The 14,938-nt window shown below is 34.8% G+C and overlaps 1 protein-coding gene across 4 annotated transcripts in view; it reads left to right on the top strand.

The window, feature by feature from the left end:
• Positions 1–14,938, top strand: part of PHF14 (PHD finger protein 14) — a 168,541-nt gene that overhangs the window by 103,850 nt on the left and 49,753 nt on the right. For 2 of the 4 annotated variants that reach the window (XM_049799246.1, XM_049799248.1), the window contains exon 17: positions 7,736–7,853. In XM_049799246.1, the coding sequence (XP_049655203.1) occupies positions 7,736–7,853 (118 nt within the window). Of the gene's footprint in view, positions 1–7,735; positions 7,854–8,641; positions 8,727–13,846; positions 13,903–14,938 lie in introns of those variants that run through there. The other 2 variants (XM_049799250.1, XM_049799249.1) reach the window with 2 other exon arrangements.

Genomic DNA, 14,938 nt, shown 5'->3' with positions numbered 1-14,938 from the left:
ATACCTGAGATGTACAAAGAGAGATGTTACATTTAACACATGAAAGTATTCCTCTTGAATATTCAGAAGACTGGTATCCCACCCTTGGAAAAGCCTCAGCTACCATATTCTGTCCATTTTGTCAAGAAATATGTAGAGAAAGTCCAAAGCCAACTGAATTGCATGATAAGACAACAGGAGAGATAAATTAATAAAAAGACTTAAAATAATTAGATTTCTTTAATTTAGAGAAGACTGGGGAATGTCTTCAAACAGCCTAAATTAATACAAAGATGAAGTTGCTGCAAAGAAGGGAAAAAAGAAGTTCTTCAACTCTGGTCAGACCAAAAATAAGTTAAATTGTAGCAAGATGATTGGGTTAGGCAACAGAAAGATTTTGCTAACAATAATTGCGCTAGAGAAGTTTGCTAGGAAAGTTGAGTAATCTCTGCAATTGGAAGATTTTAGGGACAGACTAATGTGTGTTAAAACTGTTTTGAGCATTGTTGAGTCTCCCCTGGCCATGCTTGATATACTGCTGCATTTTGTTTGTTTGTTCCCCAGTACAGCTGCTTTGTAGGATTTTGTTTGTTCCTTCCTTGACACTTCCTTTTAACATCAGGTATTAGTTTAGCGTGTGCACTCTCTCTCTCTCTCTCTCTCTCTCTCTCTCTCTCGTATTTAAAAGCATGAATTAAATCAAGTAGGAGAGGTGGCAGTTTTGGGTTTACCATAATAAATTTAGCTACACAAATGTCTGCCAGATTAAATGTCTGCCAGATTAATGCTTATTTTCTTTTGCTCATTTGTAATATAATTGATCGGCACTATTTGTCAGTTCTGTTAAAATGAAGTATTCAGTGTCTGGGTTATGTGATGATGAGTGGGGGCAGTGGGGAGTAGGAGCTACATAAAATGTTGGGGTTTTTCCTTTTGAATTTATAGGTAGAATGTTTTGTTTACCTTTTTTGCTTTAAAGTAGAACTTCCTAGAGGTCAAAGCCATAAGAAATTCATGCTGCTATGTAGTATAACTAGTGCTAAATACAGGATTTTTTAAAAACTTACTTCATGTAGCAGATGCTGAAAAGTGTAGCGTAGATCCATCCTCTGGGTGAATGAAGGCTTTTCCATGGGATTATTGTACACTAAAGAGAAAAAATAGTCATTTTATTAACACCCTTGAGTTTTGACAGAAATTTGAGTAAGTTAGAGATTATACAGTTTCCCACATCCAAAACCATATAGGTACTTTATCTTGAAACTACTGTTAGCTGAAGATCAGTAAGCTTACCCTGCTCTGTCAGGCCATATGTCCATCTTGCCAATACACCATCTTCATCAGTAGTAGGTAGATACAAAACCAGAGTGTAATAATCATCCTGCATCTGGTATATTCTCTCACCTTTCAGCAATAGCCATGCCCCTCTCTCTTCCAGGCATAACAGAAAAGAATAATGGTGTATTGTCTCGTCTAACATTATAAACTATGGAAGTCAGGGACTTCCTTTTGTATGCTTGCGTTGTACCTAGCATAATAGAAATTTGAATGTAGCTTTTAATTACTTTGTGTAATACTATAAGCGTTATCCTTCCCAGAAAGAGTATTTCATTTACTTAAAGTTATGAAAATATTAGAATCCAGAAAGATGTAGGTTAGAAGGAGTCTCTGGAGGACATCTGTTCCAGCCACCCACTCAAAGCAGGACTGACTGCAAAGTTAGATCTAACCTTGAAATTAGATCAGGTTCCATAGAGTTATATGTGGTTGAATTTTGAGCATCTTTGGAGATAGAGAGCCTTTCAGGATAACCAGTACCTGTGTTTGAAGAGGCTATATAATTGGGCAATATGCTCATTTATATTCAATATTGTATGCATGTGCAGTCATGTAAGAATTTTAGTGCTGGAATCTGTCACACTTCTGATGGTGAAGTCACCTAAAGCTTGTCTGGCCTATGTGAAAATACTTTTAAATTATCCTGGTCCTAATAGTTTCTTCAAACTGTTCTGTAGAACAGAATCTGCAAGATGACTTGACCATCCATTTTTAGTAGTTGTGCCACTTACAGACAAGGGAAAAAAGTGTAGAAATCGGGAAGAGGAAAACCAGCTTTTCCATTTTATACTTAATATGTTTTTCTCTTTTGACAATATTCTGCCTAAAAAGAGTTCCTAAGGATCTGGAGCTTACATTTTAAATAAGAGTCTAAATACAGCACTGCATCACTTCTGGTTTGTGCTTGGCCTATGACGTCACAACAAATGAAAGCAATTTCTGTTGGAATCTGTGGGGCTGAATTGAAGAGTTTTGGTGTAGAGTGGCAGGGTAAGATACAAAGACATATCTTCACTTTGTTTCAAGAGATGTCAGAAGAGAAAGCTAAAAAGAGGAATGTTTTCCACATATTCTGTAATTAAAAAGTACTACTGTTTTGGGCTCCTCCTTCAGTAAGTAGAATAAATGTACTTTTTGGACAGCATACAATTATGCAGTTATTTCACCATTAGATCTTTAATTAATTTTATTCTTTAAATAAGGGCACAGGAAAGTGCCACCTTTGACATTACATGTAGGAGTTGCTGATATAACCCATCTGTAGTATTCATTCCTATCGCCCAGAATTTATCACCTCCGTGGTCTGGTTGCAATTAAGGTTTCATAGGAGCACTCTTCACCTGCTCCAGTCCAAAGTCAGTCATCTTGGTTCTATGGTTTGAATTCACGTGAGCTATATCAGTTTATTCTGGGTTTTTTAGGAATGCTTACATGCTCCTTTACATTGGATCTGTTGTACAGCCACTAACAAGAAACAAAATGACGACTGCACCTTAAACTGTCATAGCTGGTTTTAAGTTGTTCATCTGAACCCAAGAAAGTGCCGCCACTTAAAATGAACCCCTGTGTATGTCTCCAGCTGTTTGCAGTTTCAGAGTGGCCCAGCATTTGGACACTGGTGGATTAAAGGGGAGAGAGAGATCAGTGCCTGAGAAGAAACAACTGTTCCTCAGGTGTTAAAAGCCTTTAGTCAGAAATGGGGTCCAGAACAAGCCAACAAGGAAAGATGCGTATGAATAGTTTAATCCGCCCAGGTGCTGGAACAGCCATTGTGTTGCATCCCTCCAGCTAATGGGTGAGTGCATGTACGCCCATCCCACTACAGTTGTCTGAGAGTTTAAAAATCCTGGATTAGATTACTTCTAATTTTATTCTAATTAATTCTAAGTTTGCCAGAGTAAAGCTTATATGACAGGTTCTCTAATTTTAATGGTGATGATGGTCTGTCAATATGTATCAAAGCTTTATATCTTTTTTCCATTAAAGTAAATCTTTCTAAGCTGTTGTGTTGAATAGGGAGTAGTATATATGTTTTGTAATTTTGTATTTTCTTCAGTGGGGTACCTTTTGGCATGACGCTGCAGACGATGTGCAATGATGTGTACATAAGTGAGAGATTTTCTGTAGTCTCTGAAGCATATTTGGAAAGTTGTATTTAAAGCTTAGCTTATTAATGTTGTGTTTCAGGGACATGTAGGTAATTACTTTTACAGCTATAGATGGGTGATGCTGTCTTGTGAATGCAAAATAAGTTTCTTCACTCCGGCTGAATCAGCTCTTTGTGGTTTTCGATGATATTAACCAGTGACTTACAAATGCGCCAGTGACGGGCAGGTTTTGCATTCACTGTTCCTCTGTAAAAGCACATGTCTTTTTCCCTGGTGCTTGCAGGAAGACTTCTGCAGGCCAACTGATAAGACTCCCTCCTGTGCAGGTAGATGCAATGTAATGAAATTGGATGTGTGTGCTGGGCTTTGTAAATAAAATGAGATTGACCCCAGCCATTATCTCATTTATCTCATTTACATTGTAAAATCAGTATCTACACTATTGATTAGAGCATAATTAGTTAATTATGAACAGGAGAATGCAGAGTTATGTAGGGCTTGAGCACAGCCAGCTGTACTGCTAAGAAACCTAATAAAAACAATCCAAGGGCATGAGCAGATGGAGATCACTTTATTAAAGAGCAAAGCAGACATAGATCAGGTATGGAAATGCCTAATTAAGCTTTCTTGCTGTGAAGATGTAGCTGACCTGCATTCTATACTTTCATAAGTGCAAATGTTTTGGTTTATTATTTTTTTAATTTATTAACTTAACTCCTTCAGAATTCACCTTTCTTCTTCACATCCCATTTTCTCGGTATATAATGGGCATATATCTATTCTCATTAATTGCTGGAATAAGGAACACAGTGATTTCTGATTTTGATGCATAAAGTAATTTCAGGCTTGTTAAAAACACTGATAGTAAGCAATTACCTGTCAGTTAGAGGTAAATTAGGAGGTTAGGTTAGCTTGTCTTTGTGTGGAGCTTTGTTTTTATTTTCACAAAGTTTACAGTGGAACTGCTAGCCAGGCCACTGAAGATGGCTGTGCACTTAGTTTCATTTGTAAGTTATGTACTTAACCACAAAAAAATTTATCCACAAGTGATAGGAAGATAAAATATTTGCTAATTTAAGGACTGTTTTGAAGGCGTGACCTTGAAGCCACAAGGGTAAAAATTTTAACTGCACCTTTAAAATGGAGGAAGTGGTTTCTTTCCCTCTTTTCCCCTCTAGCCCAACAGTTTAACTTGTGCTGTTAAGCCATCTTCAGGATGGAAGTGGATGATATTTGTAAATGACAGTGTCGTGTGGCTCCTTGCTCTGTAAATGTCTGTACTGTGATTGATCTGAGTGCATTTGCTGAAAGGCTGCGAGATTGTCAGCATGACACCTTTTGTGACCCAACAATTTCTTTCTTTAATTAAGTTGAAAGTATTCCTTGTTTTCTATCGCTTTCTTATTTTCTGAATCTGACAGTGGATTTTTTGTCATTTTATGTTGCTAGACAGAAGAACACAAAATAGTATACACTTGAGGGCTTTATTTCATTTTACTAGTGCTATTTTAACCTAGGTATGAGGTTTTCTTTCAGAATTAGGAACTAAGACTGCCAATTTTGTTTTCTGTACTGTGATACACGTAAGCTTCACGTTTTGTCCCAAGTCAGTCTCAGCAGACAAGAGACCTGCCAGACAGCTAGGGCATCATCTTTAACCAAGGTACAGTGTGTATTCATCCATTTTCCCAGCAGCGTGCTCTGGGAACTTCAGAATCGGTGAATTTGTGTTCCACAATACAGAACTTGTATTCCAATAAAAAGCAGTATGAAGGAAGTGTTTGAAAATACTTGGTATAGTTACATTTTTATCACCATGCAGCTTTTTATGTTCTGGTACATAAAAATACACTTTTGTTATTTGCATTTTCTCAGCTGTGCAGATGCAGATAAAAGCCATTAATATCTGAAAACTTTCATATAGATATTTTTAACTCATTCCAGGAAAATGCAATTTTTCTTCTGCCAAACTAAACAGCTTTGAAGTGATAAAAATTAATGACAATAAATATTAAAAAAGTTTAGCTTTAGAATGGTGCCTCCAGATCTGTATTTAATTTCATAATGTTCTGGTTATTTCAACCCAGCCTTGCTAACTCCCTCAGCGTACTTCTGCAATGTGGCTGAAGGTGCAGTCAGGAAATACCACATTCTAGATTCAGAATGGAAAAGATGTAAGAGATGGCAAAGTGTAATTTTAAAGGGGAAACATTTTCTTTTGCATGTATAAGCACTTGTGTTTATAGACCATCACTTCAGAAAAAAATCTAAATTACTACTGTTTGAAGTCAGATGTAGATTTTAGGATTAAGCTCTGAAAAGACACTAAATCAGTCAGAAATAGTGTGATGCTTTATTTGTGTTACTTAGAGGATCCCAAACAGTTTACAAGAAGGGGGTTCTGATAAGCAGTGCTCAAATGCAAGCACTTATGTGAATATGATTCTAGATACAGAAATAGGTTAGTAAAAATGTATTCCTTTACAGATGAGAACATTGAGGCTCGAAGGAGGCTTAATCTTTTGCTGAAGGTCACATACGCTGTTGGGATGTAGGACTGTAACCTATCTCATCTCCCACCCCTAACCTTTTTATTATTTTAATATGCCTATCACAAGAAATAAAACTGCATATATTCCTGATGTAAGTAATATATTTCTATATTAGAACTCTTTTTTCTTTAAAAACTGAGAAGGTTTCCTTTTTTAAATGTTTTCTTTATCCTGAAATTACATTGAGTTCTTACTAAACGATCCTAAGGATATTGAGTGTAATATGGTATATCCCATTTTTTTAAAATACCAAAACCATGTCAGTCCAGTGTTGCATACTGTGGATAGGTAGATTATTGCTTTTAATGTCTGCTTAGTGGAAGATAGTACATGCAATACTCGTAGCAGTGCTTACATCTGACATATAACTGCTAAAACAAGAAGGCTTCCCTGGCAAGCACAGCCTTGGCAGCAAGGACAAAAGTATTTACTTAAGTTAAAGAATCATAATCAGAAAATGGTTACTTCTTTTTATTTGGAGACTAATCCTTGGAGAAAAGTCACACTAACTTTTTCTTCTGTTAATACAGCAGCATGTTCTGTTGGTTGAATCCTCTTTCTGTGATGCACCCTGTGTTCTGCTGACAAATTATATCCCTCTGTCTTTGATGATGCCTGTTCCATGCTGTTATTGCAATTTTTGGAGATTTTTGTGTTGGCATGTTTTGTAGAGAAGAAAATGAGTGGCCAGGGAAGCAGAGAAAGAAAGTGTAGGTTTCTTAGAAAATTTTTATTTTAAAACATTTACTCTATTTCCTATTTTTAGATCATTTATATTGGCTTTAAATCAGAGTTTAAGGGCTTTTAATGAGGAGAATATTGCAAAGTAAATCAGAAAAAAGCTTTCTTTTTCATACAAAAAAATATAGGGGGATATGCAAATAAACTGAAGGTCAGTAGGATATGTGAAAATCTCTATTACTTGTTTTTAAAAATCTCTTTCTCATTTTGAGCATATTATTGTACTGATTTAAAAATCCTTTCATGAAGCACTTGTTATACTGTAGTGTTTATTCAGTGCTGATACATTAAGAATAGGTGAACAATAGCTATGCTATGTGTTTTGAGCTTATTGTGTGGACCATGCACACTGCAAAACACTAGTAAGAGGTTTATTTAAAAAGAACATAAAATTGTTGTGTGTACACAGGGCAGTTTTACAAGTGAAAGATCACAGTGAAATCCTTTTAAATTAATGCCCCTTTCCAGGAAATTCAAAGCAAATCAGAAACTATTTTGTGCATTCATTTATCAATCACATAGTCCTGGTGTAAAAAATATAATTAATAGCTGTAAATTATACTTGATTTGTTGGTTATGTGACAAGACATTTCAGAGTTTACCTTGAGAAAGTAGATGTGTAAAATGGTGTCTTAAAACTACGAAAAATCAATATTGTCGCTGTCTAAAAAAAAAATCACAAATTTCTGAAAATAAATGGCAATGAATGACACTGAAGTATCTAAAAAATTGAGCTGGTTATACATTTTTTTTTTCTTTAATTTGCAAGTCTCTGAAATAATGTCATTTATATAAGATCATGACAAAGGTGATGAGTTATCTGCATCAGAATATTCCAAATTCGGCAGAACCTAATTGAAGTGATTGTGTTTGAAAATACCCCTTATAGAAAATGGGGTTTCTGTATCATGATAATGGATCAGGAAATCTTGTGCTGACAATTGCGGGGAAGCTGAATCTAAAATAGTATAGGACTACCATTTTTATATAAGTGTATATTTTGTTTTTCTGTTGCAGGTGTGATGAATGCAGGCTTTGCTACCATTTTGGCTGTCTAGACCCTCCCTTGAAAAAGTCTCCTAAACAGACTGGCTATGGATGGATTTGTCAGGAATGTGACTCTACATCCTCCAAAGTAAGTTAATTCATCCTGTGAAATAGTTGAAGTATTCTGGTTTTAGCAGTCTTACTTGGCGTCTGAAATTTTTGTTGAAATGCTATACATAGGTCTGCTCTGAAAAACAGTAGAGTAAAATAATGATTTCAGATTCTCTGTAAAACAGGTAAAAAACCAGAATGTATGCAAAATGGAAATATTCTTAATCAATAAAGAGAATTTTATTATTCCAGTTAAATGCTCTCTTTTCACATTATGTTCTCTCTGAGAAAGGAATGAGTATGGATGCTCTATCAGGACTGGTAATATTATTGAGAACTGAAAGTATTTCAGGAGTAGTAGAGAAAACAAACCTCTAAGGACAGAGATAGAAAATGCATGTTTTTCTAAATAAATGAAGATGATTTGAATTACTAAACCTGTTTTTTTCACTGGAAAATCATATGAAGGTTGTTAACACTTTATATTGATTGGTATGCCTTGATCAAATATAACATTGTAAAACTAGAACTAAATTTTTGATGTGGATTGACTCTCTTTAATAATATTGACAGTAATAGTATGCTTCTGTAGAACCAAGTTGTCAAAAAATAAAGATTTTGATTCTTTGTTTGTCTGCACAGAAGCGTCTTTAATACTGGCATTCTTTTCTATCATCACCATAACCTCTGAAGAGACACTTTCCAATTCATTTTCAAAATTGGATCTATAAAATGCATCTGATACCTCAATGTTAAAATAAAAGAGCATTCTAAAAGTCTTTAAAATTTTACAAGCTATTTTGCCACTTTCTTTGTATTTCGCAGAATTTTTTTAACTAGTAAGGAAGCAACTCAATATTTGGACACACAGGGACACAGCTATGCAGAGATGGTGTCAGAAGTTACCTGTTAGCATACTTGGATACTTAAAACTCTTTCGTGATGTTACTCTTAAGAATGGAAGATGAAAAATGTTCAGAGAGAGGTATAATTTTTTGGCTTTCTAGTGTCTCTTTCCAACTGGACAAACATGGTATTCAGTTTCACCCCAGGGGGTTAATCAAATTGTTCTTCTGTAAGGAGATATGAAGACAGACATCGGAAATTAGCTGTCCACTATAGTTTGGACATCAAGCAATCTTTCTCGAATACTACTTAGATGCAATGGACGTCCCAAGAGTGAATTAAAATTGTTATTGAATTCCTGTCACCCGCTTAAACTAAAAGGGGTTCTTGAGATAACGTTAGTTAAAATCTTCCGTCTCCTGTTTTATTGGCTTCTTCTGAGTAAACAAAAAAACCCAGGGTATGTAATTTCTAAATGCATTTTCCAGGAGATTAGCACAGTATGTACCAGATAAAATTTTAAAAATACTTTATCATGTAAATTAAGTATGAGTGACTTCACTTAGTGGAGGGCGTGAATTAGTTTTAAGGTGCGTGTTGAAAAATACAATGTTCAGAAGAGTAAACAAGTTTATTGTTAGAATGATGATATATTTTGTTATCTTAGTGATTATTACAAATTTAAAAAATCCTTGCTATTGTGTCTAATTTTCATTCATAAAGATTTTCAATGAGTAAATTTAAATAAAGTATTTTGCACTTTCAAGCACAGGCAATTTGATTTGTATTTGAGTGAATATGTAATGAATATGACAGATACTGAAAAATTGTCTTATGGGGACTCCTTGTGGTTTTGTTTAGTCACTTTCCTGTAGCTTTTCCACAGAGCTGTGCAGAGGAGTTTCTCTGAAAAAGCTACATTGCTCTCTGTGTTTTAAAAAGTCTTTTTTGTAGCTTTTTTTGTTTGCTTTATTCTATACTGCATAACAAATTCAAACAACGTGGTGTTGAGTTAAACTCCCTGCAGCCTCAATGTGAATGTGTTTTTTAAAGGATTAGGGCTTTGTTTATGTACTTACTCATTTTCAAATTCAGTATTTTGTATGGCTTTAGGATTGTGTATTATATATCTGCGATTTTGCACAGCTTTTCACAGCCGGGAGGAACTGGTACAATAAAGGCTTTTTCTACCCCTCACTAGAGGGAGTAGTCTCTCCAATGTGTACTTGGAGATCAGAAGAGGAAAACCGTAGAGAAAGTTGTGTTGTTTGCTGCACTCTGCCTGACCTGTGGATGAATTACAAGCCGGAGCTACCAGCAATTTCAATCTCTCAGTCACTCACTAAATCCAATTTTTGGAGTGTCACAGTGAAGTTTCTTGTACGGATTATTGCAGCAAAATGGGATTGAATTTCCAGCTTTGGCCAAGGAGACTATTGTTTTGTTTTCATTCCTTCAACTTTGTAAATCTGTTTTGATCCAATTGAAATCACTGTTATGGTATACATTTTAAAATTCCCCAACAGTATCTTCTGTAGCAGTATTGGACCTTCAAAAAAATCGGTAGGTAGATTACATTGTTGCAGTGATGACAGAGATTATAACGCGTAGCATATAGTGGTTCAGTTAGTTTTTATTTCTAATTATGAAATTCAATTTTAGATGTTCAGGCAAAGTTGCATACTGCTGACACGAATAATGTGGTTTTATTTTCAGATCTTGCTAAGCACTTGCAGGTGTCAGCAGTACAAGGGATGTAATTTAGCGGTAATAAACATAGGCTTTAAATTGTTATCTATCACAAATGTTGGACATGCTGCTTCCATTTTGCTCGTACTAGTCACAGGACTCTTCAGCAATTGTGTCAGTTTTTCCACCAGTGTAACATATCCCCATATTACCCTGCCTGTCAAGTAACAGACAGACAGGGACTTTGCTGTAGGGCATGAGGGCAACAGCTTCTCTGCTGGTAATACTCACTGTCACTTTTATGGAATGGGTGATGCTCACTACTAAGGTCTGACAAGCTCTCTCATCTCAAAAACATTGTAGATTTTGTTACATCACATGAAAGCTGAAGTAAACCTATAAGCTCTCCATTTCTATAACATTATCCATCTACCCTGTGGAAGGATTACGGTGCACTTTCAGGATTGCCAAACAGCACTCTAAATCATAAATTTCCTGGTAGTTTGAAATAATGATACTCAGAATGAATATAGAATCTTGTTTTAGCTGACTTTAATAAAAATAAAATAAATAAAATATAAACCAAATTATTCAATATTACAATGTGGTAATACTTAGTAGGAATACATGTGGCCTGACCACTTTTTCATTACAGGTGATAAGGGTCTCATTATAAGGTCTCACTGTTATTAGATATGGATTTCTTTCTATTGCCTTCCATTTAAAAAGTACCGTTTAAAGTATCTCCTCCTATTTTAAAATTGTGCAAAAGACCAAGTCAGCAAAGAGTTTAAACATATATCATGGTGGTTACAATGACCGTGCTAGTTAGGTTTCTATCTGCTCATCTTTGCGTACAATCTATTTTGCAAAATGCTGTAGAGTGTACATGTCAGGTCATTATTTGCATGCTGCAAGATCAGCTGCCTTGTCTCTAGACTTCTGTTTAGTTTGCTTTTATTTCAGCTTTTTACTGTATTGCGTTTTTTTCAGTGGAAATAAATTGTCAGTATATATGCATAGAATTCTCATCTAAACCCCTCAGGAAATATTTTCTGGAACTACAAATACATGACACACTAACCCTAGCAAGTAATATATTTTTGTACACCTTTTGTGTTGGAAAGCCGTCATGGATGACTGCTTATTAGCCAAGTAGAAGCATTTCTTTGGGTGTATCTCGCTTTCACATAGTGAATAAGCAAATGTAATTGGACACTGTAATATTAAAACATGGAGTATAATGTTTGAAATAATATTTTAAATTAAAAATAATTTTTAAAATGTAAAATTTATTTCAAACCTCTTAATTTGGTCAGATAAAAAAAGTGAGGAATTCAATTTAATTCCTGTAGTCCATGGAATTTTATTCCAGTAAGAAATAATGTTGGTCCTTAAGAAGGCCCGTGAGGAGTGTAGAAGTTTCTGATCTACTTATGAGTTGTGCAGGTGACGATCTCATTATGGTTTATGGAATTTAATCTTTTTCATTATGCCTTTTCTTCAAACTCAGGGAGCATTTTCACACAAGTGCCTTTAAAAAAATAAAGAATGAAACCAAAAAAAAACCCTGACATCAAGCTCTCAAAATTTAGGAAATATCAAAATTAAGGTGGCATGCAGTACTTTAAGTCCTTTTGTGGCTATGCCTGAGTTTGCAGCCTTTAATCACTTCATGCTGTGATACTGTGTTTTTTTCTATAGGACCCCTGCCTTCCCTGATGTAGCTGTTGGGGGTGACTAAAAGGGATTAATTTGGATTGAGTATTAGGAGAAGATCCTGTCTTTAGGTTTTACAAGGCATGAAAACTGAAGCTACGATTTCAGGAACAGAAAAAAAAAAAAAAAAAAAAAGGAAGCTTGACCTTACTTTTGAAGTAGTTGAGTTGTGACCAGAAAATTGAATTTTACCTTTGTCTTACCCCAGAGGTTGTGTGAAATCTAGACAAATTAAAATTTTCAAACTTTTAGTAATTTTTTTCTCCTTGTTTGCTGTTGCCCAGCTTGGATCCCTTGGCCCAACATGCAAAAATGCTGAATTCTCTGAGCTGCAGTGGGTGATAATGTAAGCTGTGTTTTGAAAGTACTGAGTCTCCATGATGATGTGGTCTGGGCTATTGCAAATTGAGTAACTAATTTAATAGAAATTTTAATTCTTACTCTCTGTGTCTTGGCTTCCATTTTGCAAAACATCCATACTGCTCCTGTATTTTAGACATTTTGTTCTCTGGAGCTGCCTTTTCCTGTCCACTGACTATAGGAGGGAGCCGAGACAGCTAGTTTAGATTAGCGAGGATTATAGTTTAGGTGGGATTCTCCTTGCTTGAGTACACACAGAAGATGATTGAAGCAGCGTTGCATGGACAGACTTTATCTGAGCATTTACTAAACGTTCAGAACAAAACATTTTCAATATAGCCAAAATCTTTAACATTTAATATATACAAGAAAACCCTATTTGAATATAATATAGTGGTAGTATATATGCATGCTTAATCATGTCTTAAATATGCTTTATATATGGTATTTTCTTATCATTCCATACAATGTGATTTTAAGTAGTTATATTTAAAATACGTCTTTCAGAAAATAAAAAAAATCCTTCAAGGTCTTTTATATTAATTCAAAGTTGTTTCAGCTGCATATTCTGACAAAGGGTGACTGCAATTGTAAAGAAACTGTGACCCTAATTAAGTCAGCTTACATCAGAGACTTGCATCAGAGAACCCTCTTTTGAGGACACAACGTACAAGCAAATGTACTGCCACCATGGCAAACAGCATTGCAACTGAAAAATGGTAAAAGAATACTGCTAATAAATCTGCTTGCCGATACAAGCAAAACATAATATAATGCAAAAAAGTTCATTTTTTTATGCAACATTTTTCAGCCAGAACTTAGGAGTATTTCAAAGTGGTTTACAGAATAACATGGTATAGTGTATAGTGTAATTCAGTGAACGCATTTGTAAACGTAGAACCTGTTTTCACTTCTACTAGGTGTGGATGGTATGATCTATTTTATTATATCGTCATCAAGAATGATAAAGTTAAACATTTTTGTGTATATTCATATATTTTAAAGCTGGTTAAGGAGAGTTGATTTATGCTATGTAAATCAGATTAGGACTTTGGTTTCTTGCCTGTCATGGAACAAAAGATGTATTTTATATAGCAAATGGAAAATACGTGGTTATTTTGAAATCATTGTTGTCTTCCTAGGTTTGTGATGAGCAGTCAAACATCGGCACTGGAATGATTTCTTTAAAATTAAACACGAGAAAATTATCCGAATCTGTAAGGCTGTGTGAAGATTTAACACAAGTCCTTACACCGCTTATGCCCTGTTCTAAGAACTTCAATAATGCCAAACCTTGGCACAGAAAAAAATTTCACTATCAAGATGGTAAAAAAAAAAGTGTGAAATTGCAGTGTACAGTAATTCTTCTCAGTTGCCTGAAATATTGCCAACTTTGTTTTAATATTTACTCCCCAGGTACCATATTGAAAAAAATGAGTTGGCATAGCCTCTGTTATTTTCTGGCACACAGGTATAATACATCTATGTAATGAATAATTTATATGATAAAATGTTCCAAAAATAATCAGCCTTGAAATTAACTTAAGATGGGACTTGATTTATGAATAGCGGATAAACTCAGCATAAAGTTGGTTGGTATTAAATCCTCAAATTAATCCAAATAATCAGATACACTTAGTTGGCAGAAAAAGATTCCCATAGTGTAGGTGGGAACCTTAGGTTTTAATGAAAAATAAGGTTAAGCACTGTAAAGTATTTCTGGAACAGAATGTTTATTTTAAATATTTTAATTTTTCTCCACATCAAAATTAATGCTATGAGTTCCAATACCCCGTGTTACTGGCTGCCAGATCCTCATCGTGGACTTCTAGTGCTTGTACTTCTTTGTAGGTACAGCTTAACTGTATCAAAAAAGTATAGTAAAAAATGGACAATACCGGACAACATTGTCTTTCCCATAATGTTGTCTGAACGAGTCTCTTTTTGACTGGTTAGACAGATGATAGTACATCAAATACCAGCCAGAAGTTTAAAGAAATTAGAATACAGGGATCTTTTTCTTAATGAGATATTGTTGTTCCAAATGCAAAACCAGTTTTCTGATTTTGAAGGATAACACTGAGATATATGAAAGAGTATTAATTAAAATGTTTTAAAAGTAAAGTACCAGATAGGGGTGCACAGTGAAATACATAATTTTTTCTTGCATTAAACTTTGTCAAAAAACAGCGGTATATTCTTAGAAAATTAAGATTTAAAATAGGCACAGCAGTTTTAAGTGAGTATTTTTGTCAAAAAAAGCCCAATTTAATGGTATTTGGTCCAAAAATTGTTTGGTTGCCAAGATGCATTTTCTTCTTCCCTGTAGTTTTTCTTATCCAGGAGACTGAAGAAATCACTTGCTGCTTAACTTCATTCACTCTTTTTCATAATCAACCCAACAATGCAGAATTTTTTCCAAAGCTGAAACTTTGCACACTGTTATAAGTTCTTTGTCTTAATAGGAGAGCAGTAGTATCATTTAATGCCTTCCATAATGCTGAATAT

Source organism: Accipiter gentilis, chromosome 4 (genome assembly GCF_929443795.1).
Source record: "Accipiter gentilis chromosome 4, bAccGen1.1, whole genome shotgun sequence".
NCBI classification, from domain to species: Eukaryota; Metazoa; Chordata; class Aves; order Accipitriformes; family Accipitridae; genus Astur; species Astur gentilis.
The sequence above is the reverse complement of the archived record's forward strand: the minus strand, read 5'-3'. Positions and strand labels throughout refer to the sequence as shown.